At 36.7% G+C, this 22,025-nt stretch overlaps 6 protein-coding genes and 1 long non-coding RNA gene across 8 annotated transcripts; 4 read left to right on the top strand and 3 right to left on the bottom strand.

Moving 5' to 3' along the window:
- Window positions 1-254: 254 nt before the first annotated feature.
- On the top strand, window positions 255-2,523 carry LOC108821118 (uncharacterized). Its single transcript, XM_018594167.2, has 7 exons — window positions 255-739; window positions 910-1,004; window positions 1,087-1,190; window positions 1,262-1,362; window positions 1,434-1,537; window positions 1,614-2,180; window positions 2,269-2,523. Exons 1-7 carry the CDS (start codon window positions 491-493, stop codon window positions 2,441-2,443), a joined length of 1,395 nt encoding a protein of 464 aa, XP_018449669.1. The 5' UTR covers window positions 255-490; the 3' UTR covers window positions 2,444-2,523.
- Window positions 2,524-3,414: 891 nt separating this feature from the next.
- LOC108822100 (glutamate--glyoxylate aminotransferase 1) lies at window positions 3,415-6,454 on the top strand. Its single transcript, XM_018595121.2, has 14 exons — window positions 3,415-3,572; window positions 3,759-3,884; window positions 3,985-4,050; window positions 4,131-4,248; window positions 4,367-4,448; window positions 4,533-4,620; window positions 4,737-4,895; window positions 4,979-5,152; window positions 5,260-5,391; window positions 5,480-5,545; window positions 5,627-5,691; window positions 5,780-5,871; window positions 5,952-6,108; window positions 6,193-6,454. Exons 2-14 carry the CDS (start codon window positions 3,777-3,779, stop codon window positions 6,320-6,322), a joined length of 1,437 nt encoding a protein of 478 aa, XP_018450623.2. The 5' UTR covers window positions 3,415-3,572; window positions 3,759-3,776; the 3' UTR covers window positions 6,323-6,454.
- Window positions 6,455-7,633: 1,179 nt separating this feature from the next.
- LOC108839198 (60S ribosomal protein L27a-2) lies at window positions 7,634-8,252 on the bottom strand. Its single transcript, XM_018612012.2, has one exon. The coding sequence runs from the start codon at window positions 8,202-8,204 to the stop codon at window positions 7,764-7,766; it is 441 nt and encodes a 146-aa protein (XP_018467514.1). The 5' UTR covers window positions 8,205-8,252; the 3' UTR covers window positions 7,634-7,763.
- A 3,014-nt stretch (window positions 8,253-11,266) lies between these two features.
- Window positions 11,267-13,211, top strand: LOC130498765 (uncharacterized). 2 transcript variants are annotated; one of them, XR_008937704.1, is made up of 3 exons: window positions 11,267-11,604; window positions 12,290-12,399; window positions 12,706-13,211. It is a non-coding gene; the product is annotated as an uncharacterized LOC130498765 (long non-coding RNA). The 2 variants fall into 2 exon arrangements; XR_008937703.1 differs by having other exon boundaries at window positions 12,290-13,211.
- A 1,146-nt stretch (window positions 13,212-14,357) lies between these two features.
- LOC108822096 (ubiquitin-conjugating enzyme E2 variant 1A) lies at window positions 14,358-16,271 on the top strand. Its single transcript, XM_018595116.2, has 5 exons — window positions 14,358-14,530; window positions 14,716-14,855; window positions 15,645-15,770; window positions 15,839-15,965; window positions 16,040-16,271. Exons 1-5 carry the CDS (start codon window positions 14,503-14,505, stop codon window positions 16,093-16,095), a joined length of 477 nt encoding a protein of 158 aa, XP_018450618.1. The 5' UTR covers window positions 14,358-14,502; the 3' UTR covers window positions 16,096-16,271.
- A 58-nt stretch (window positions 16,272-16,329) lies between these two features.
- LOC108822097 (dynein light chain 1, cytoplasmic-like) lies at window positions 16,330-17,912 on the bottom strand. Its single transcript, XM_018595117.2, has 2 exons — window positions 17,472-17,912; window positions 16,330-16,656 (listed from the first exon to the last, which is right to left on the bottom strand). The coding sequence occupies exons 1-2, from the start codon at window positions 17,703-17,705 to the stop codon at window positions 16,498-16,500; spliced, it is 393 nt and encodes a 130-aa protein (XP_018450619.2). The 5' UTR covers window positions 17,706-17,912; the 3' UTR covers window positions 16,330-16,497.
- Window positions 17,913-18,121: 209 nt separating this feature from the next.
- Window positions 18,122-21,772, bottom strand: LOC108822094 (probable phosphoglucomutase, cytoplasmic 1). The gene is made up of 17 exons (XM_056992543.1): window positions 21,644-21,772; window positions 21,490-21,545; window positions 21,185-21,298; window positions 21,027-21,089; window positions 20,774-20,893; window positions 20,579-20,679; window positions 20,420-20,479; window positions 20,218-20,317; window positions 19,966-20,123; window positions 19,791-19,886; window positions 19,618-19,681; window positions 19,453-19,534; window positions 19,190-19,368; window positions 19,027-19,103; window positions 18,794-18,926; window positions 18,537-18,653; window positions 18,122-18,448 (listed from the first exon to the last, which is right to left on the bottom strand). The coding sequence occupies exons 3-17, from the start codon at window positions 21,284-21,286 to the stop codon at window positions 18,377-18,379; spliced, it is 1,524 nt and encodes a 507-aa protein (XP_056848523.1). The 5' UTR covers window positions 21,287-21,298; window positions 21,490-21,545; window positions 21,644-21,772; the 3' UTR covers window positions 18,122-18,376.
- Between the last annotated feature and the right edge of the window lie 253 nt (window positions 21,773-22,025).

Here is a 22,025-nt window from a genome sequence, read left to right as displayed (position 1 = left end):
TAACTAACAAACAATGGATTAAACTTATACGACATTTTAAACAGGTTTGTTCAGATTGTTTGGTCCAACCCATGTCTCAGGGCCTCAGGGGGACCCACTTTATTTCCAAAATACTCACGTGGCATCCACATAGGAGAAGCCATCAATCAAGAACACACATTCCTTGGAGCTTTTCTTGACTCTCCAGACGCGTCTCTCCTAGAGAAGAAAACTATTCTTCTTGTAAAACTAAGAGAGCTCGTTTCTCAACACACTTCTAGAAGCAAACGAGAAGAAGTAGAAAACTTCTCTTAGTTCATACATACATTGATTAGGTTTTTTTTTTGTCATCTTGTTCCACTGTCAACAGAGAGACTCTTCTCTTGACACATTCCCTTTTCTCTTTTCACACTACTTGATTAAAATAAAAGAATAAAGAACTTTCTAGGAATCATCAATCTTCGTTTACCACTGAAAAGAGAAGAGAGATCAAACCTTTTAAGGAAAGATCATGATTCCATTGTTGCTTACGTCAGCTCTTCAACTAGCAGAGCTTCTAGTGAGCTCAGTCGTTCATATTCTATTCGGGCTTTACCTCTTCAGCTCAGCCATCGCCGGAGACCTCGCTCAGACATTTCTTGAGTCAATCTTCAAACCCAAACCCACCGTTGAAGTGATCAAACAAGGGAACACAACAACACAAGTCAATGACTTGACTCCCATTGTTTTAGTCCATGGCATTTTCGGTTTTGGCAAAGGAGTAAGTGTTAATAACATTTTACCTTCATAGCCCCATGTTTAAGTTAAAAAGTAATAGTACATTTTTCTTTTGAATCAAATTTAACATTTTATTCAAAAGAATAACAACATTTTACCTTCTTTCTTTTGTTATGCAATGGTGTGTTAATTGAGGTTTTGTAATTTTTGCAGAGGTTAGGTGGGTTATCTTACTTTGCTGGTGCTGAGAAGAAGGATGAGAGAGTGTTAGTTCCTGATTTGGGTTCTTTGACTAGTGTACACGATAGGTGACAATAAGAAAATTTCAATTTTTTTGTTATAATATATAGTCTGAGAGTGAAGAAGAGTTACTGATATTTTTTTTAATAGGGCGAGAGAGTTGTTTTATTATTTGAAAGGTGGACTAGTTGATTACGGTGAAGATCATAGCAAAGCTTGTGGGCATTCTCAGTTTGGTCGTTTTTATGACAAAGGTTTAGTCTTTGTTTTTTTTCTTCTTTTTTTAATTTCACTCTTTGGTGCTGATGATGAGTCTGTACTTCAGGAGAGTATCAAGAATGGGATGAAGATCATCCTATTCACTTTGTTGGCCACTCTGCTGGTGCTCAAGTTGTTCGTGTGTTGCAGCAAATGCTCTCTGACAAGGTAAACCGAAACACAATAAAGACTTTTTGGTTTATGTTCTTTGAAACTGACTTGCTTTGTGTTGTTTTCAGATGTTTGATGGTCATGAGAACACAAATGAGAACTGGGTTTTGAGTTTAACATCCTTGTCAGGAGCATTAAACGGAAGTACACGAACCTACCTAGATGGAATCCAGTGAGTCTGCTCTCTTCTCTCTTACCTTCTCGTCATTGGAACTATAACTCAAAACGTATATATAAAACAATGTCAGGCCTGAAGACGGCAAGTCCCTCAAACCCATATGCTTACTCCAGATATGTAAACTTGGAGCCATCATCTACGACTGGCTAGACATCTCTTACCTCAAATCCTATTACACCTTCGGTTTCGACCATTTCAACATGTCCTGGAAAAAGACAGGCCTACGCGGCCTTGTGGACTGCCTTCTAGGAAACGCTGGCCCTTTTGCACCGTCGTCCGGAGACTGGATCTTGCCTGACCTCTCCATCCAAGAGACGATGAAGCTCAACGCTAACCTCAAGACTTTCCCTAACACGTTCTACTTCAGCTACGCGACCAAGCGCACTGGAAAGCCTCTTGGTGGTGGGGTGATGATGGGTATACATCCTCTGCTTTCCATCAGGGTCTTGCAGATGAGTCGGTGGTGCTACCCTCGTGACTTGCCTCTGCCTTATAAGGGATACAGAGATGAAGATTGGCGGGATAATGATGGAGCGTTGAACACTGTGTCTATGACTCATCCGCGGATTCCTGTTGAGCATTGTAGTCTCGTTGTGAGTAGTGACTATGATTGTCTCCCGCTACAGCCAGGGATTTGGTTAGTAGTAGTTATATTGGATGATGATGATGAGTTTCTTGAAGGTTGGATGATTATAAAAAGAGTTTTGTTGAATGTGTGTAATTAGGTACTACAAGATTGTGGAGGCGGATCATATAATGTTCATTCTGAATAGAGAGAGAGCAGGTGTGGAGTTTGATTTGATATACGACAATATATTTGAGAGGTGTAGGAAACATGTGTTCAGGCAGAGTCCTCAGACAATGCCGAACAAAGCTCAGCGGAAGCTAGGAGGAGAATAGAGAGAGGGGCAAATGTGTATAATAGCGCTTTGTTTGTTACAACTTACAACACAAACCTTAGAGCTCAAGTTTGATGTTAATGGCTTATTATATATACATATAGCTGCTTCATCATCATATGGTTCATTAACAAATGTGTATAGCTTTGCTTGTTACAACAGGAACTTTTGCATGCTTCCTGCAGATTACTACACCTTACTGCAATGATTATGAAGTTCTAGGTTCGTGCATTCTCCTAGAGCAAAGTCTAAAACCATTTTAAATTCACTTTCTTTTGGATAGGAAATGGAAATCCTTCTCAATAGAATTTGAACCTATGACCTCTCAGACACATACTAAATAATTTAAGAATTTTATTCACTAGGCCAACTCCTCGGCCTGTTTTTGATCATATCATATCATACTTTCACAGGTTTATCTGATCACAGTTATAAATTCTAGTTTGATTGTAGATCTGATTGGTGACACAAAAACATTATATAAGATGGCAGAGTAGAGATAATTATGATAGTAATGTGGCGCTTAATGGTTATACACTTATACGTTGTATTTACCACATTAACACTCAAGACCTTGAATCACCTCATGAGGACAAACCAGCTCAAGCCTTTGAGAGTGTTGAGGAGTCAAGAGAGTGGAATGTGGAAACTTACATCTAAAAGAGGACGAAACAAAAAAAGATGAAGGAGACTTGGCTCTACCCTATTGGTAGTGAAACCGAAAGTAGAACTTGTCTGAAGAAGAGGTTGATACCCGACAAAACTCGCAATCTCTCAATCTGTGATCTCCGCCACATTTTTTTATTCTCTACCAATATAACGACTTATGTCCATTAACGACTTTTTATCTGATAAATCGTGTCCGTCCATTTCAGTGGCTCTGCTGCATCCTTCTTTAAAGATGATAAATGATTGGATTGAGGAAGTGATCCAAATCCATGTCAGACACACATTTGTAATCTGCTTCACCTAATATTTTTTATTTAAGTTTTTTCTTAAAGACACACACTTTCGAGTTTTAATACAATAGTGCTCTCACCCACTCCTCTTGCTTTGGCTCTCGAACGTGACTGACCATCCACAGAGAGAGCCTTTAGGGGGGGTCTCACAAGATTTGAGCTTTTTTGAAGGTATGTGGTTTCCTCTGGATCAGTTTCAATACCCATTTGAAAAAGGCGTCGCCTTTCTCTGTATTCTTTATGTTTTTTTTCCTCTCTCGATGATTACGAATCAGTTACTGTAGATTTTTGAGTTCTGGTTCGAATTGCTGACGTGGGATTCTCACAAAAAAAAAACTCTCTTTTTTTGTTTAAAAGGTGTGAGAGGAGAGAGAAATGGCTTTAGAGTACGAACTTCTGAATGAAAACGTGAAGAAGTGTCAGTATGCGGTCAGAGGTGAGCTCTATCTCCGCGCTTCTGAGCTTCAGAAAGAAGGCAAAAAGGTATTTTTCACTACTTTCTTGTATCCTTTACTACATCTTTGGTTTTATCTCTTTAGTTAGTTTAGGACTGACTAGTTTGGGATGAATATTACATAAACAGATCATTTTCACAAACGTTGGGAACCCTCATGCTTTAGGACAGAAGCCATTGACTTTTCCTCGCCAGGTATTTATATATATAATTCTTCAGACTTCAATCTATGACTGGGGCCTAGATGTTTAAAATAACAAACCAATCACTTGCAGGTGGTTGCGCTCTGTCAAGCACCGTTTCTACTAGATGACCCAAATGTTGGAATGCTTTTTCCAGCTGATGCTATTGCCAGAGCTAAGCATTATCTTTCCTTAACCTCTGGCGGTTTAGGTATTATCATTATGTTCACCAAAAACTCATTACTTTATCCGGTTATCAAAAAAGTTATTTACTTTTCTCTCTCTCTCTCTCTCTCTCTCTCTCTCTCTCTCTCTCTGTTATCTATCAGGTGCTTACAGTGACTCAAGAGGCCTTCCGGGAGTCAGGAAAGAGGTTGCCGAGTTCATTCAAAGACGTGATGGCTATCCAAGGTGGTCATTGCTATCATTTTGGCTTTCACGCAACTGAGATATATCTGTTGTAACCATTTGTTTGTCATTTTTTCATATCCACAGTGATCCAGAACTCATATTTCTCACTGATGGAGCTAGCAAAGGTGTGATGCAGATCCTGAACTGTGTTATACGCGGTGAGGGAGACGGGGTAAGCTCATCTGTCCCAATAGGTCTTAGTGTCTGCTCATCTGTCCCAAGAGGTCTTAGTATCTGCTATGAATTTTACTCCTGACAATTCATTTATAAGTATTTTCTGTTTTGCAGATTCTAGTTCCGGTTCCACAGTATCCACTCTACTCAGCAACCATATCACTCTTAGGTGGCTCTCTTGTTCCTTACTATCTCGATGAGTCTGAGAACTGGGGACTTGATGTCAACAACCTCAGACAGTCCGTTGCTCAGGCTCGTTCTCAAGGGATATCAGTGAGCACTCTTTTTCCTTCTCTTGCAGTTAGCGTAGAAGCATATGTTTACAAACTCTTCTTGAAATTTGGTGTAATACACAGGTAAGGGCAATGGTGATCATTAACCCTGGGAACCCAACTGGTCAGTGTCTAAGCGAAGCCAACTTAAAAGAGATACTGAGGTTCTGTTACAACGAGAAACTGGTTCTTCTGGGAGACGAGGTTTATCAGCAGAACATATACCAGGATGAGCGTCCCTTTATCAGCTCCAAGAAGGTTCAGCTTCTTCTACCACCTTTTGTTTTTTTCATGTTAACTGATGAAACTTGTTGCCTTGGTTTGTGTGATAAACATTGTGTTAACAATTCTTGAGAATTAAAAAGGTTTTGATGGAGATGGGTTCGCCGTTCAACAAGGAAGTCCAGCTTGTGTCTTTCCACACTGTCTCTAAAGGTTATTGGGGAGAGTGTGGACAGAGAGGTGGATACTTTGAGATGACTAACATCCCTCCCAGGGTTCGTCTTTTGACTCCTCCTCTCTGCTTTATAAGTTACTTCGGTTAACATAAGCATATGCTATGTTTTTTTTGTTTTGGTTTTGCAGGTTGTTGAAGAGATATACAAGGTTGCTTCAATTGCACTCAGCCCCAATGTCTCTGCACAGATCTTTGTAAGTCATAAACAAGTCTTAAACGTTATGTGGATTGTAGAAAATCATCTGTAGGTTATGAGAGCATTATGAATGGTGCAGATGGGTTTGATGGTTAGTCCTCCAAAGCCTGGAGACATCTCATATGATCAATTTGCCCGTGAAAGGTATAATATATATACATAAAGCCACTTAAGCAGTCATGATCATCATCATCATCCCTGGATTGAATCATTATGTACATTATTATTCTAGCAAGGGGATTCTTGAATCTTTGAGAAGAAGAGCAAAGATCATGACTGATGGATTCAACAGCTGCAAGAACGTTGTCTGCAATTTCACAGAAGGTAAGAAAAACAACAATAAAGGAAGCATGAACATTACTTGTTGCTGTTTGATTCTGATGTTTATGTATATATTATGTTAGGTGCAATGTATTCGTTTCCTCAAATACGGTTACCAACGGGAGCTCTCCAAGCTGCGAAGCAAGCAGGAAAAGTGCCAGACGTTTTCTATTGTCTCAAGCTCTTAGAAGCCACAGGAATCTCCACAGTGCCTGGCTCTGGATTTGGACAGAAAGAAGGGTAAGACAACTCGGTTTTTGCTTCTTTCTTTTTTGATGATCTCTTCTTATTGTTTAACACGGTTTCCTATTTCTTTGTTGACAGTGTGTTCCATCTGAGGACAACGATCTTGCCTGCGGAAGAGGAGATGCCGGAGATCATGGATAGTTTCAAGAAGTTCAACGACGAGTTCATGACTCAGTATGATAATGGCTTTGGTTATTCCAGAATGTGATTTACTTTCTTTCTCCTTTCTTCTTCTTGTTATGATATGATGGAACAAACCTATTGTGTTCTGCTACACTCTTTAAAGCTAAATCTCTGTAGTACTCTTCTCTTTCTATAAAACTCTTCCATGTCTCCTCTATTTTCAGTTGCAGACTGATAAGATCTTACGGATATCAAACCAGCTTGCAAACTACTTTAATTAAACAATATGATTCCCAAACATGACATACTTATCGATATTAAAAAGTCTAGAACCGGAACTTGACATAAACCCTTATCCTAAACTTGACATACTAAACCCTTATCAATATTAAAAAGAGGACAGTCTTTGGTGTATGAAGCAAGTAACATGAAGAGCAAAGAAGAAAACAGAGTAGAAGAACACAATTGGCAATGGAAAGCAACTGATCAGGATTCTGTCGCAAGTGAAGCAGAGCAGTTCTGTTTGCGGGTTGTCACAAGAGTTCTCAAGTGTCTGTGGCTGCTCTTTCAATCTGGTGCGCTCTAAGTCCTTGCAAAGGTTTCGAGATTTCGGATAATAAAAGAATTAACGGTTTGATTACAGCATGAACATACTGGGATGGCCTCAATCATGGTGGCATTTGGGTACATACATAACAATCTAAGACATATTGTAAGAATAGGTGTCAAATGAGCTTTGAGATGAACACCCAAGAAGAGCGAAAATCTTAATAATTCGGAGTTGTGATCTCCATGACTCTTGGGTGAAGCTTTGAGATGAACACCCAAGGGACAGTTGCATGGGTGAGTGAAGGTTGTGTGTTACAAGGGATATGAAAAAATAGACAGGAACGGTTGTCCACTCCAGACTAGTGTTCTTCTCTAGCTGATCTATAATAAGTAGCAAGCAATTCACGTTTTTGAACAGTTTGAAGGATTAGGGGTACTAAAAGATTTTATCATGAATTTTCAGGCCTAATTGGCAGAAACTAGACTAAGGGAATTGGGGAGGCAAGGCGAAGAAATTATTGAAGAGATAAAAAAAGAAAATGTTCATTGCACTAGTCTATGTTGATGCGTAATTTGAAAATGTAGATGAAATGTGGACTAAACCAATACAATCTCTCACAAAAACAAAGTTATCAAACTTTGTTAGTATAAGACATAATGTCACATTACGAAGACAAACAAAGCTATAACATTGAACCTAGAATGAATCATAAACGACTATCGAGGAACAATAACGAGAAATGACACTAACATGCAAATGATCCCTAAGAAATTAATAAATACAATCAAAAACTCAATGAAACAAATGTGAATAATCTATAGCAAACATTCAAAAACAAACACGAAATGCATGATAATCCAATAAATATTGATTAAAAGATCTCTGATTCCAAAAAAATCCATAAAAGCTCAACCAACTCTGAGTTCAACAACGATTCCAAAAGATAGCAAATATTAAAACACACCAATCGAAAACCCTAGGCGGTAAGCACAACAGCACCACCAGCCTCCTTAATCTTCTTCTCAGCAGTCTTCGAAATAAGCTTCGCCTTCACCACGAACGGCCTCCCCTCAGGCAAATGCCCTTTCCCGAGCACCTTAAAGAACCCGTGCTGCGTCACGTCGATCATCGGCACCTTGTCCTTGGTCGCCTTCGCCTTCACATCCTCGGGAACCAGCGACCACAGCCTGTCGAGGTTGACGATCGGGCTGTAGAACTTGTTCCGGAGCTTGTGGAAGTACCTCATTCCTACTTTACCGAAGTAACCGGGATGGTACTTGTCGAAGAGGATTCGGTGGTGGTGCATGCCTCCGGCGTTTCCGCGACCTCCGGGATGCTTGCGGTGCTTTCCGATACGACCGTGGCCCGCGCTGACGTGGCCTCTCTTCTTCCTGTTCTTCTTCAGCGCCGTCGCCATTTTTGGTTCAGATCTACTGCCTAGGGCTTCCTTCTGGGGAGGTGAGAGATAAGGTTTTTTTATATAGGAAATGAAAGGCTAGGGTTTTATGTTTGGGCTTTTTAATGGGCCTTGTGGAGTGTTTTCGACCCAATGAGATACTTACATGAACAGTATCATTGCGTGAAAGATAGCAGTGGTAAGTTTTGGGCCTTGCGGATTTTAGTTCTAATAATATTTTTTTTTACTTGACTAGCTTTTGGGTAGTTTTCGGTTATCAGTTGTTTTGGTTGTGATAATTGTATTTTGGTTATAATCTTTTTTTTTCTTCGTTTCCTTCTTGTTAAATGTCTCCTCAGTCTTTAACTAAAGTAAAAGATGTAATAGGGCAAACCAAAAGTTAAAAAAAAAGGTAACATGTCTAGTAAAGTATAAGTTTGTAATAGTTGAATTGACTGAGATATGAGCCATAGTTTGTACCATTAGTTTGTAATATACCAGGCTGTTTTAACAATTGACTAGATTATACCCGCCTTTCGAAAGGGCGGATATAATTTTTGTTTAAAATCTTTTTGAAAAATTAAATTTTTATATTTGAGTTTTTGTGATCATATTTGTGCTTAATATTAATTTAGTTTGATAAAATAATCTCTTAAATAAATGGAATACATAGTTGGACATAAAATTTATCAATAGGCCGTGAAATTGTTTTAATATAAATTATAATAGATTAAATTTTTATATTTGTGTTTAATTATATTTGTGTTTAATATTAATTTAAATTGATAGAATAATTTTTTAAATAAATGAAATACATAATTGGACATAAAATTTATCAACATGATGTTATTTTAATATAATAGATTAGATGATAATGACATTCCTGTAAATATTTTGAAAAATTAAGAAAATGTTAAAAAAAGCCATAGATTAGTTGATTAGATATGTGTTTCGTTAAACTAAGTTATTATGATCTATTGGATAACAGATTTATACGGTCTGATTAAATTAGTTTCGGTTGGACTTGGTGACTATATACCGTAAATATTATGCAACGTGTTTTTAGGTGAGTCTTAGGTGTGGTAAGGCTAGAGAAATGAATAGGTCCAAAAACTAATAACAACTTCTAATGGTAGATAAAAATAGGACCCTAAATTAATAGATTAGACTAGATTTTAACCCGCACGTTCGTGCGGATATATTTATATTTTTTAAATATATTTTATATTATTAAAAATGTTTTAAATATATAATTTCTATTTTAGTGTTATATATTGTATTACTATATCATATTATTGTTTATATTTCTTATTCAGTATTATTAATATATAATGGTTTTTTAAAAAAAATTTACTTTGTTATTGATTTTTATTACTTACTAATATATTTTCGAGTTAGGTAAAATAAAATAAAAATATGAAATACTCAAATAAAGAACCCCATTCAAATTATGTTGTTTTCTTTAATTTAAACATTTTGCATATAATACATTTTTAAATTTTATTTATTTATATTATAGAAAATAAATATGACTAAAATAATTATATTTACATGTTGTGTTTAAGAAAATATACTTTAACATATCTCATTTTTAGTATTTTACGGGATTTATTTATTTTAAATAATATAATCCTATTGTTTTAGTAAACTTTATACATAGTAGTATCTATCATACTATTTTATTAAATTTATTATATAGGATATTTGTTTTGGATGTTATGATATTAAGTTCTATTTTTTTTTAAATTAAGACGTCAAAACATTAGGTTACTTTAAATTTTTACAACATATATAGTTAGTTTTTTTCAGGTACATTTCAAAAAGTTAATCTTTATTATCCATGATTTTGTCTTTTGTAAAATTTGAAATATTATCATTTTGAGTTTGAATATTTATTTTCAAAATAATATATTTTTTCGAGACAACTTTGGAAAATTACGCAACTATTTGAGTTTGGAATAATACATGAATTTTGAATTTGTTTTGGTACTACATTACTGTATTATTTTATAAAATATTTGAATTTTGGTGATATTTTTAATTCTTTTATCAAAAAATTTTGTTACAATTAAAATAAAATAAAATTTATAATTAAAATTTGATTTTTGTCACTAATATTTTAAATGAATTACTGAAATTTCATATTTTACTAATAACATATTTTTAAATAGTATATGAACTAAAGGTTATTATATACTATTATATTTTTGTATATAAACATTTTTAAGCAATATATTGCTAATAGTTTCAAAATAAATAAAAAGATAATGTATGGCTGTAAATATAAATTTTTAACTTATGTTAATACATTTATCTTAATATAAAAGTATTATATAGTTTTCGAAGTTTAATCCATTATAATGATGATCAATAATTTATTTAAGTTAAAAAATAAAATAATTTTTTTTTGTTAATTTACCTATTTAATATATTTTTAATATTTAATTCATATAGCACTTCTATTTTTATATAATACGGAATATATCATAGAATCTATAAAAAGTTAGTATAAAGAATTTTTTATTCTTTTTTTATAATAAGTTTAGTTAAATTTACTTATAATAATATTATATTACTAATTTCGAAATATATTAATGTGTTATTTATAAAAAAATATTTAAATTTTAAACTAAGATTTTGTTAGATTCTTTCTCAACAGATTTTATTATAATTAAAAAAATCAAATTTATAGTTGGTTTATTGTTAATATATTTATAGTTGGTTTATTGTTAATACAAATAATCAAATATGTCATATTGATTAATTCTTTAAGTGGTCCTACTATGACTTGTTAATAGTAGATAAAAATAGAACCCTAAATTAATAGATTAGATGGAACTACATATTTCATTAATACCACCTCTATCAAATAAAATATTTGGTAAATAATGGAGAGAGTACATATGGTCACCTCAACAAACACAAACTAAATAACTGTAATCTAATACAATAAAGTTGGGAAATCTGCCTCCTTAAGCTATCCACGACATCTTGGTGAGAGGGGCAAACGACGACACCTGTCGAAACCACAGTGGATTGTGAAGGTCACGCGTTTTATTATCGTCCTGCGCGTTGCTTACAGTTTTCAGTTTACAAAGATGTTCTTCTGCGTTCTTCTTCTTACGGCTGCTTCCTCACCTTCGACTTTCCCTTGATTAATCCACACCTCCTTCAAATCAAATTAACGGAATATATCACTCTGATTTCTGAAGCGAGAGCGAATCAAAGAATACGCAGAATTTTAGGGTTCGGACGCTCATTCCTTGTCCCGATTTCTAATCATTTTCCCGATCCGACGAGAGGATGAAGAAGACGCAGCATCAAAAACATGGGCGCTAATTCGGTTCTATCGGATGCAACACTCGATCTAGATGAGCAGATCTCGCAGCACGTGCAGTGCAAGCCTCTCTCCGAGAAACAAGTGCCTATATTTCTCTTCCCAAACTGGTTCCGTATCCCCTTTTTGTTTCTCGCTGTTTAAATGATGTTGAGTGGATCTCAGATTTTGTTTCAAATGAAAGTTTGTTTTTTTTCTTTCTTCTGTGAGTATGTGATTGCTCGGTTTGATGTCTGAGTTGTGGAGAATGGGTTCTGGGATAGGTAGAGGTAGACGCATGTGTATATTGGCATTCAAGTCAGTTTTGCGGGTTGAAAAGATTACTTTGTTTTATAATTTCAAGGTAGAGATGTATTGGGTTCGGAATAGGTGGTTCACTTGCACTTTGATAACCATTTTAGTCTGGGTTTGCCTGACTCTCATAAAAGTTATCATTTTAATACGTGATTAACAAAAGATCTCATGTATGGATTAGTGGTTAGAGATGAAAATGTGAATAGAGTTTTGCAGATTGCTGTTTGATAAGTATCACTCTGGAGCTCAACAGCCTGTAAATGATCTTTCTGTTTGCTGCTTCTGTCAAAATGGTCTCTCTACTTTGACATTTCAGTTTTATGTTTTTGATACATGATATTGCTGTTAGTCTTGTATCTCTTTAGGAATTTTAAAGGAGGTGAAAGATGAACTTATCATGTGCAGTGTTGTTTTGTTTTGAATGTGCGAGCACTACGCATCTAAATCGACCTTTCATCATGTCTCACTATTTCAGGATAGCTTGATTTGCTCTCACGCAAGATGGGGATTTTTTGGCCACGGCCCAGATCAACGGATACTCTGATTCCGCTCTTTAATACTATCGATGTCACCTTGCGGCAAGAGGTACCACTAAGCCATTTACGGTTTTAACTTAATAGAAAGTTTTGAACTTTGTGGAATAATTATATCACAGATCTGGTCTTTAGTATATTATTTTCTGTGGATTCCTTTCTTTTATGCACCTCAAATCCGAAAATTTTAGATGGTAGTCATGAGGGTGTAACATGTTGATTAAAAAGGATGCATATTTTGCTTAGTGAGATCAATATGGTAATAGTCTGATATGACCACATTAGACGGTTAGGTTCATGTATAAATCCATGGCCAGATCAACTGTTGATACGGAACCTGTGATGATACATCTTGCAGTTATTTACTTCCCAAAGACTCTCATGGTATATAAATATACGGGTGAGGATCCCACCCTTTAATTCCTAATTTTGATATTCAAGTTAGACCGACGTGCTCTTCCTCTTAACATGTCAACCAAATCTTTACACTAACTTATTCACAAGGAGCAATGACAATCCAGACAATGATATGCCAGCTGCTGGAGCTGTTAAACTTACACCATCAATGGACCAAACCGTTGTGTTACTCTGAACAGCACATGATTCAGTACTAATCTGCTGGTTGAAGACCACCCAGGAGAGGGTTCTAAACCACATGAGCTCCCTGTTATACCTGAGATGTCCTCAAGAGGAATCCCAAATCCCCAGAAGTGGAGTTAGGACACTCTTTCAAAAAACTACGCAATTATTAGTATTCAGAGTATGTGAGTTCATAATATTGTTGTGGACTATAACTGCTGCTCTACTTTAAGTTGTAAAAAGAATTCCTCTAAACAAATAAATAGTGTACGTTAGCTCTTTCAATCATGCTTATAAGTGCTGTTTCTTAAAAAAAAAATTTGGTCACAGCAAGGCAACTACGTTTTCTCTTCTTAATCATGTTTACCACAATCTTTAAACCTCTTACTAAAATTTAACTATTTAGTTAAATAACCACTTTATAACTGTTAAAACATTCAAGCAAGTATTGTAAATTCTAAACTTAAACACAGACTCATCTCTACTCTCCAATCCATCGAACGCAACGGTAACAGACGATACCACAGTGTTTTTAATTTTTTCAACTCTGTTGGATAGCAACTTCTTAAACACCTTTGAAAAAAAAACTTCTTTTTAAACACCAGCATTTTTTAACGCCAAGTGCATGTTTATGGTATTTAAAGACACCTTGGATGATGTAAAGACCAACCCAAATGTTTATACAATCAGAAACTATTAACGTTTAGCAAAACAAAAAAAAACTACTAACTATAAAGATTAGTACAATAAATTACATTTATATTAACACTACCACCATAGAATTTATTCACAAGATAACAACTTTTTAAATATAGCATCGTCTCATACACATACAAACCGGAGACGAAAGCCCAACCAACATTCACATACATATCATAAACAAGGATGACCAACTAAACCGACCACACACATCAGCCTTTCAAAACAACCCACCCCATCCTCCCTCCATACAACATTTACGGTACAACAAATTTACAGTATTAATCAGCAAACAGAATATGGCAGAAAAGCAAGAAAACATCAGCAACTCAACTACTATAATTGCTGCACATCCAAGTCAGTACACATAAAAAACACACAACTTCTCTACTTAGAACCATATACACACATACATAAAATTAACACAAACACTGCAAACCCAAGATTTAGAAATTTAGAACTCCAAGTATATGAAACCCCGCGCGAAGCGCGGAAAGACCACTAGTATACTAATATTTTCTTTGTCAAAAAGAAAAATTAAAAATTGTAAGAGAATATTTAGAAATCGTGGAATATTTTCTACAATAGTAAATTGATCTGCTTTTTGGATTCATTTTTTTTTTAAATTGAGAAATAACCAACACCAAATTACTTATACTTAAAAATATATTAATATTCCCACATTAATGATTGAAGTTGATAAAAAAAAAAAGCATCTGCATCATTTTGCTTCCAATCCTTATGGTGAACAGTCTCCCTCTCTCTCTATCCACCTTCTCTCTCTCTCTTTAGCTATTGATTGTTTGTTGATTTCTCTCTCACACACACACACACCTAACCTTATCATTTCACCTGAAACTCTTGCACGATCCAGGCCATGACTACGGAGGAAGCTAAGGTCGTCGGTAAGTCCCTTCATTCTCCCGTTCAATCCATCTATTTCGTTATCCCTCTCGTCAATTGATTTTCGGATCTAGGGTTTCTGTATTCACACGATCTACATAGTTTCTCTTCGAACATAATGTGACCGGATCCACCTTTTCCGATTTAAGAATCTGATTGATGAATCTGCCTTTGGTGTTTTGTGTAGTGCCGAGGAACTTTAGATTGTTGGAGGAGCTAGAGAGAGGTGAGAAAGGGATCGGAGATGGTACCGTAAGCTATGGAATGGATGATGCTGATGATATCTATATGCAGTCCTGGACTGGCACCATTCTCGGCCCTCACAATGTATTATTATTATTATTATTATTGCTTCTTCTCCTCTTTTACATTCTCTGTGTTTGATTGTTTTGGATGCGAAGTTGAACACTTTTTTTATCTCTGTCTATGCCTTTGATTGATTAAAGATGCAATTTTTAACACTTTTTGAGAGATAATTGCTAGGTCCAGTAATAACATCTATGTTGATCACAGTTTGGATGCTTATGAGTCTTCCTTCTACTTTTTGTCACTGTGTTTTGGATTAAAGTTGCAATTTTTAACACTTTTGGGAGATAATTGCTAGGTAGAGTAAGGCTCATGTTGATCACAGATTTGAGTCTTCTTCTACTTTTTGTCCTTGTGTGTTTGGGTAATATCTCGGTGTTCTAAAGTAATTAGCTTAGCTTTTACTCGAAATGATCCATTACTTTAAGCTGCATCATCTGAGATTGTTTTGCTCCAAATGCTCTTTAGCTGACCACTATTGATTAGCGTGGACAAAAGTTAAAAATGGTTTCTGCTTTTGGGTTTTGGTGATGTTGATCCCAATTTGGATGCTTAAGAGCCTTCTTTTGCCTCTTGTCCATCCCTACGTTTTGGATCATATCTCACTTTTCTAACGTAAGTAGTTGAAATGATCTATAAGTTTTGGATATGTTGCTTTTACTACAAATGGTCTTTGGCTACATTTCTTGACCACTATTGGGTAAAATGCTTAGCACAAGAAAGAAAATTGCTTGCTGTATGTATGCTTATGGGTTTTGGTTTTTGAGAAGATTGATGGTGTTTGTTTGCTTGGTGATGAACGAATAACAGACTGCATACGAAGGGAAAATCTTCCAGCTGAAGCTCTTCTGTGGCAAGGAATACCCTGAAAGTCCACCAACTGTCAGGTTCCAGACCCGGATCAACATGGCTTGTGTCAACCCTGAAACTGGAGTGGTAAGCTCTCCCACTTCATTCACTGATATCCTTGATGGTATATGTATAACGAAAAATGTATGAATCAGGTTGAACCGAGCCTCTTCCCTATGCTCGCTAACTGGCGGCGAGAATACACAATGGAGGACATTCTGATTAAGCTGAAAAAAGAAATGATGACTTCCCATAACCGCAAGCTAGCTCAACCCCCGGAAGGTTGTTTCTGTAACACGGTTTTATGATAAAGTCTTGGAACCATCAGGCTTCTAATCGAAGTCTTGTTTCTCCAGGTACCGAGGAAGCTAGGGCGGATCCAAAGGGACCAGCTAAATGTTGTGTGATGTGAAGAGAGAGAGAGAGAGAAGTTGGAGGGAACCACGGTCAATTTGTATTAATAGAAGGGATAATGTATATATAAAAACATCATTTGAAGCTTTTGATATTTGCCTACGACTTGAATGTTATAATGTTGTTTGAGATTCTATATATTTGTCCACCAAAAATAGGTGATTATGACCCTAATTAACTTTCTCTTCTTAGTTTGTAATTTGTGGATGAGTTCTTACAATAACTTACTCAGTACCAGAAAAGAGAAGTTTCTAAAGAACATAACAAAGTTCGTTTGTAATTACACAACACGAATAACAAACCTATTCTTGATTTGCATCAAAGATTTTGTCTAGGAGATTGATTAACACATCAAACTTGAAAATAAATAGCGTGAATAAATAATACATGATCAACATTCTCATTGGTGATCTAAAGGTTCCACAGCAGTCTTGAATAGAAGAACATAAACCTTGTCGATCTGGAAATATATGAATCCTCCAACGGAATGAGTCACGTATGAACCAAAGCTGGTCCCAACAATGCAGTGCCATGCAGGGCCATATGCAGAATCGAAGTCCTGCAATGGTAAGAACAGACAGGAACTTTTGTTTCATGAGTAGAGCAAAAGTAAAGTGTATATACATCTGATACATTTGAACAAAATCTCAAGTTGGAAGAAAACGAAGAGATAAGAGAGAACCACAAGAAAGGTACAAGTCATAACAATAGAAACTGACTCGGACACCAATCATTAGAGCTAAGAACGGTACCGACTTCAGAGAGTAGTAAACACTGATACAAACAGAAAGCGACTCTGCTAACAGATAAGAACACTGATTTTTTATTTTTTTTAAAATACTTAAACCACTTTGTGAAACCAATCTAAACCCTCTCTCCTTCCACTAAGATCACTAAGAGTTTGCAACTTTCATAATGCCTTCTACTACCTCTATTCAAATATGCGGAATTGAGGAACTTCACAAATTCAAAAGTAAACACCTGAGCCATGTACAATCACATGGGGACATTAACAGCACAGAAACAAGTCATGGCTCTAAAGTCAGCTCAAACAACCATCTCAATAAGCAGGCAGTAAAGAACATCCAGTTTCCAAGACTTATATCACAAAGAGATGCATACTATCATCATCATCCTCGCAATAAGCCAAGTTAAGTGGACTAACAAAAGCTACTACAAACGGAAAACACAACAATGGAACAAAAATGAATGCAACCTAATGAGACCAGAGTTTACAGAAAGAATGCGAATTGAGACGTAGCCCTAGTACCCAAATAGAATTAGCTAGCGCACACTACTTGATTCTGTGTCAACACTAACTCCACAGTACCTGATGCGAATAAAGATGCGATTTTTGAAGTAAAAGATGTAAACCTTTTTAAGGGCGAGAGCGAGTCGTTTGTTGTCGGCCTTTCCAGGAGTAGCATTCAAGAGCTCACGGGACAAACTGAAGGCTCTGTTTTGCACTGACAGAGGCATGTCGGAAGCTCGAACTCGGACATTGAACTCGTCTTTCTGCTCCTGCTCCTCTTTAGCCTTCTTCTTCTGCTGTATCAAGCTGTTCAAGAACTTGCTTCTTCTCTCTAGTTCCAGCTCAACTCCTTCCATGTTTCTCGCTCTCACTCACACCACTCAGCTAGGGTCTCGTTTTGCTCCTATTAGTCGGAAAAAACAAAGCTAGGGACTAGGGAGTACTTAATTGTTGTTCAAAAAAAAAAAAGGGAGTACTTAATTAGTTCGGTAACTGTTTACGAGGGAACACCATCTGTTCGACAAAAATGTCTGTGAGAGAGAGAGTGAGAGAGGCCCATTGATGTAATGTGCAACCAAGAAGGCCTAACCATTTTATATAACTAGCTGAATTAACTCAGATTATTTGTTTTAAATTGTGTGGCACAAAACAACGAAAGATTGTGTTGTTGTATTTATTCTTCTTGGTTACATCTGGTAAATTCAACTTTCCGACTTGGAGGCTAACCTCAACATGTTGAGGTCTCAGTAAAGTTTATGTAAATAGATTAAACTTGCAATAATAACAAAATCTTATATCATGTAGTAATAGATGTAAAACAAGAGAGAACAAAACCGAGAAAGACAAAATCCATACACGTATAAAGCTCTTCACGATAATTCAGGAACTCGGCAAGCAGGATTGTTCAAGATTCCGAAAAGAAAATATGAAGTTATCAAGAGACATTATTATTTCACATAGTGAGAGAACAGAAAGTGTATCCCGTTAGACGCAAGACAGAAGTGTATGATTTGGGTTCGTTGCCTTCTTAAGTTATGACGGTGGGGGCTGATCGGCCAGTGAACTCCTCCATCTTGGACAGCTTCAGAGCTATGTCAACCTGTCAATCACAACACATCAAAACAACAATGAGAGCAAACCCCTTTTGGTTTTAGTTTATGGAGGGATATTTGAAAAGGTTTTCTGACCAGAGGAGACAGAGCTTCCTGGGACTCTCGTCCTATTTTAGAAGCATCCTTCTCGTACTGTTCAATGTAGAGTCTGATGGTTGCTCCTTCCGAGCCAGTTCCAGACAGACGGAAAACCTTCATTTTATTTTAGATAGAACAAGTCAGGAATAATCAAATGTTAAACATGTGTTGTATTATGACTATCTCTTCCTTTGTTCTTAGCTGATACGCCTAAAGAGACCCGAAACCGAAGAAAAAAAAAAGATGGGACTTACAAGTCGTGATCCATCCTCAAACAGGTAACGGATTCCCTGGTGCTTTGAGATAGATCCGTCAACTGGATCTTTGTACTCGAACTCATCCGCACTGGAGACATTCGCCACGTCCGAGCGGATTCCTTTCACAATCCTGAATCAAATCAAAAGAGAGGAATAGATTAGAAAGGAATAATACAGAGTACCAAACTGATGAGTGTGAAGGTATGTAGAGAAGTGGAAGCGTGCGTTACTTGTTGACTTCAGGAATTGAAGATTGCAATTTGACCAAATGCTCCATCAGCTCCTTAGCTTTACCTGCGTCCACATTCTTTGGGGACACATTTCAAGATATCACAAAAGGGTTTTTGCTGTTTGTTCCGCATAATACAATCATTAAACTAAGCAACTTGTTACCTCGTAGTCGTAACGAGTGTAGTAGTGACGGCCATAGGTAGCCCAGTGCTGGCGGACAATGTCTTCAACCATCACCAGTTTAGTGTCACCGTCAATGCTATCCTTGTTCTTGTGAGCCAGTATGGACATCCACGCAAGAACTGCCCATATCCCATCTTTCTCACGGATATGATCGGAGCCTGTGAAACATCTTTTTTCAGAACCGTACAGATTTTGTTTTTGAAGTTATTTACAGACGTGTGAGTGTGGAAATAGAAACTAACCAGTTCCAAAACTTTCTTCCCCACAGACGGAACACATCCCGGCATCCATCAGATTACCAAAAAACTTCCAGCCTGTTGGAACCTGATATGTGATTTTATCAGAGATGTTATCAAATTTACAGTGTTCCGAGGAAAGCTATATAGAGGTTGCATGTTGATACATACCTCAAAGAACTTCAAATTCAAGCTTTTTGCAACGACATCTAGAGCAGCTGAGGTCGGCATGCTCCTAAAATAAGTAGTGCAAGTTGAATATTACGCGGCAAAGGTATATTAAAAGGGTTGTGTACACATAAATCAGGTAGAAGTAAAAAAAAAGACGTCTGCATGTATAATACCTTGCAACACCTTTCAAACCAGAGCTGAAGTACGGTATGGCTCCAATGGCATTTGCAGCAATTATGGCAACTGAATCCGAAGGAGTTACAAAGAACCTACAAAAAAAAGAGATACAATTATTACTTTGTAAACCCGTTCCAAGTATGCATGTATCTAAGAGCATTAGTATGCTACCTTTTACCAAGGATCATGTTACGGTCTGCATCACCGTCAGCAGCGGCACCAAACTCTGGAGGTTCAACTCCAGTGTCGGATTTACCTAGTCCCATTCGTGCCACAAGCTCCTTAGCATAGGTCAGATTGGGATCCGGATGGCCTCCTCCAAAGTCCTCCTAAAAATGTTGTATTGTGGTGAATGGTGAGGTTGGATGTCTATTTGTAATCATTTAAGGAAATAGTATTTCTTGGTTAGAAAAAAAACAAGACCTTGGGTACGCAGTTCAACAAGGCACTTTCTTGCGCACCGAGTTCTTCCACAAAGATGCGATGTGCATAGGCCCCAGCAACGCCGTGTAAGGCATCATAGCTTCATAAAATAAAGCAAAATATTAACATTAAACCGATGGAATATATGTCAGCAAACTTAGCTCAAATGTAAGAGTTTGAGGAACTAAACTAAACTGCATACCAGAACGTAAATTTTGGAGATGAAAGCAACTTCCGGATGGATTCGAAGTCAAAGATTGACCTTAAGGAAGCAAGAAAATATTTTTAGAAAAAAACATAGAGATACCATAAACTCGGGAGCATATTCTGGAATCATGCTCTCAAATTGAGTGAGACTCACTTCATTAGTTTAACGTAGTCATCTGCGGAATCAAAAACTTCAACATCAAATTTTCCTTCAGGACCCTCAAAACTGGTTACACCAACTGCAGAAATATCAACCTGTTGCATTTACAAACAGAGACCAGATCAACGTTGAATGAAACAAAATACAGAGAATGGAAAAAATGTTGTACTGAGAGGAATGTTTAGATACATTGGGTAGATCTGCTGCTATTGGGTACTCCTTGATTGTTTTAGTGTTCTCGTAAATCTTATCAGTGATTGATTCAGGAGCAGGCCCTCCGTTTTCCATATTGTATTTGATTCCAAAATCCTGTATAAGAGGCAGGGAGTCAACGATTAGTCTTATCGAGTTAGATATATAATTAACTAATATGAGACAATAGATGAATACAGGACAAGCAGCTAAACAAAAAGGGGCAGAGCACAATAGAGACAGAACGCACCTCAGTAGGGCCACCAGGGTTGTGACTTGCTGTTAAGATAAATGCTCCAGTTGCTTTCGATCCCTGTAACCAGAGACTGGAGTAAGTCTCTCAACACAGTTTACACTCATACATTCAAATATCACTACAAAGATGACGTTAAGAGAAAGAAATCTCACATCAGCCCCTGATCTTTCACGAATCACAGCTGATACAGCAGGGGTTGACATCAGAGTGTTTTTACCAACCCACACACGTCGTACACCATTAGCTGCTGCCATCTTAATTATGATCTGTCCAGATAGAAAAAAAAAAAAATTTGAATGAGAAGCTCGAAACACTCGTCATCTGAAATAGCAGGCACCAGATAAACAGTTGCAGACTTAGCCAACTTATAGAGATCCTCTTCATATGTGAAGTACGGAATACACTGATTACACACTCAGCCAGATTAAGAAGACAAAAGAAATCACATTGCATTTACCTGAACAGCATCCTTTGAGTAATAACGACCATCACCAGAGACCACGAGCGTGGCACCTGCACAGATAAACAAAAAAAAAATCATTAACTTTTAGAAACAAGAAGATATCTGCCTAAGAACTGTATATCTAACGAGAAGAAAAAGAAAATCTCACCTTTGACTTTCTCAGGAGTAAGAGCATTAAACGTTGCTTGCACAAAATTCTCCAGGTAATTAGGTTGCTTGAACACTTTCACCTACACAAACCACAATACCAATGAGAGACAACCAAAAGATGCTAAGCTTGATCATATCTGCAGTGACTGACTAGACCAAACAATGGAGAGTGGATTCATATATTTAAGTTGGTTATCCAATCCAAAGATCTTTCAATACTCAACAGAGATCTGAATCACATATATAATAACGCTCTTTCTCTAGTTTCAGCATTCATGAGAAAGATTATACACAGATCAAATCTACACCATGCCACATCAACGCAAACACGTAACCGTCAAGCTCTATATGTTAAAACATTCATCCCAATTATATATACT

Source organism: Raphanus sativus, chromosome 8 (assembly GCF_000801105.2).
Source record: "Raphanus sativus cultivar WK10039 chromosome 8, ASM80110v3, whole genome shotgun sequence".
NCBI lineage: Eukaryota > Viridiplantae > Streptophyta > Magnoliopsida > Brassicales > Brassicaceae > Raphanus > Raphanus sativus.
This window is presented reverse-complemented; position numbering and strand designations above follow the sequence as displayed.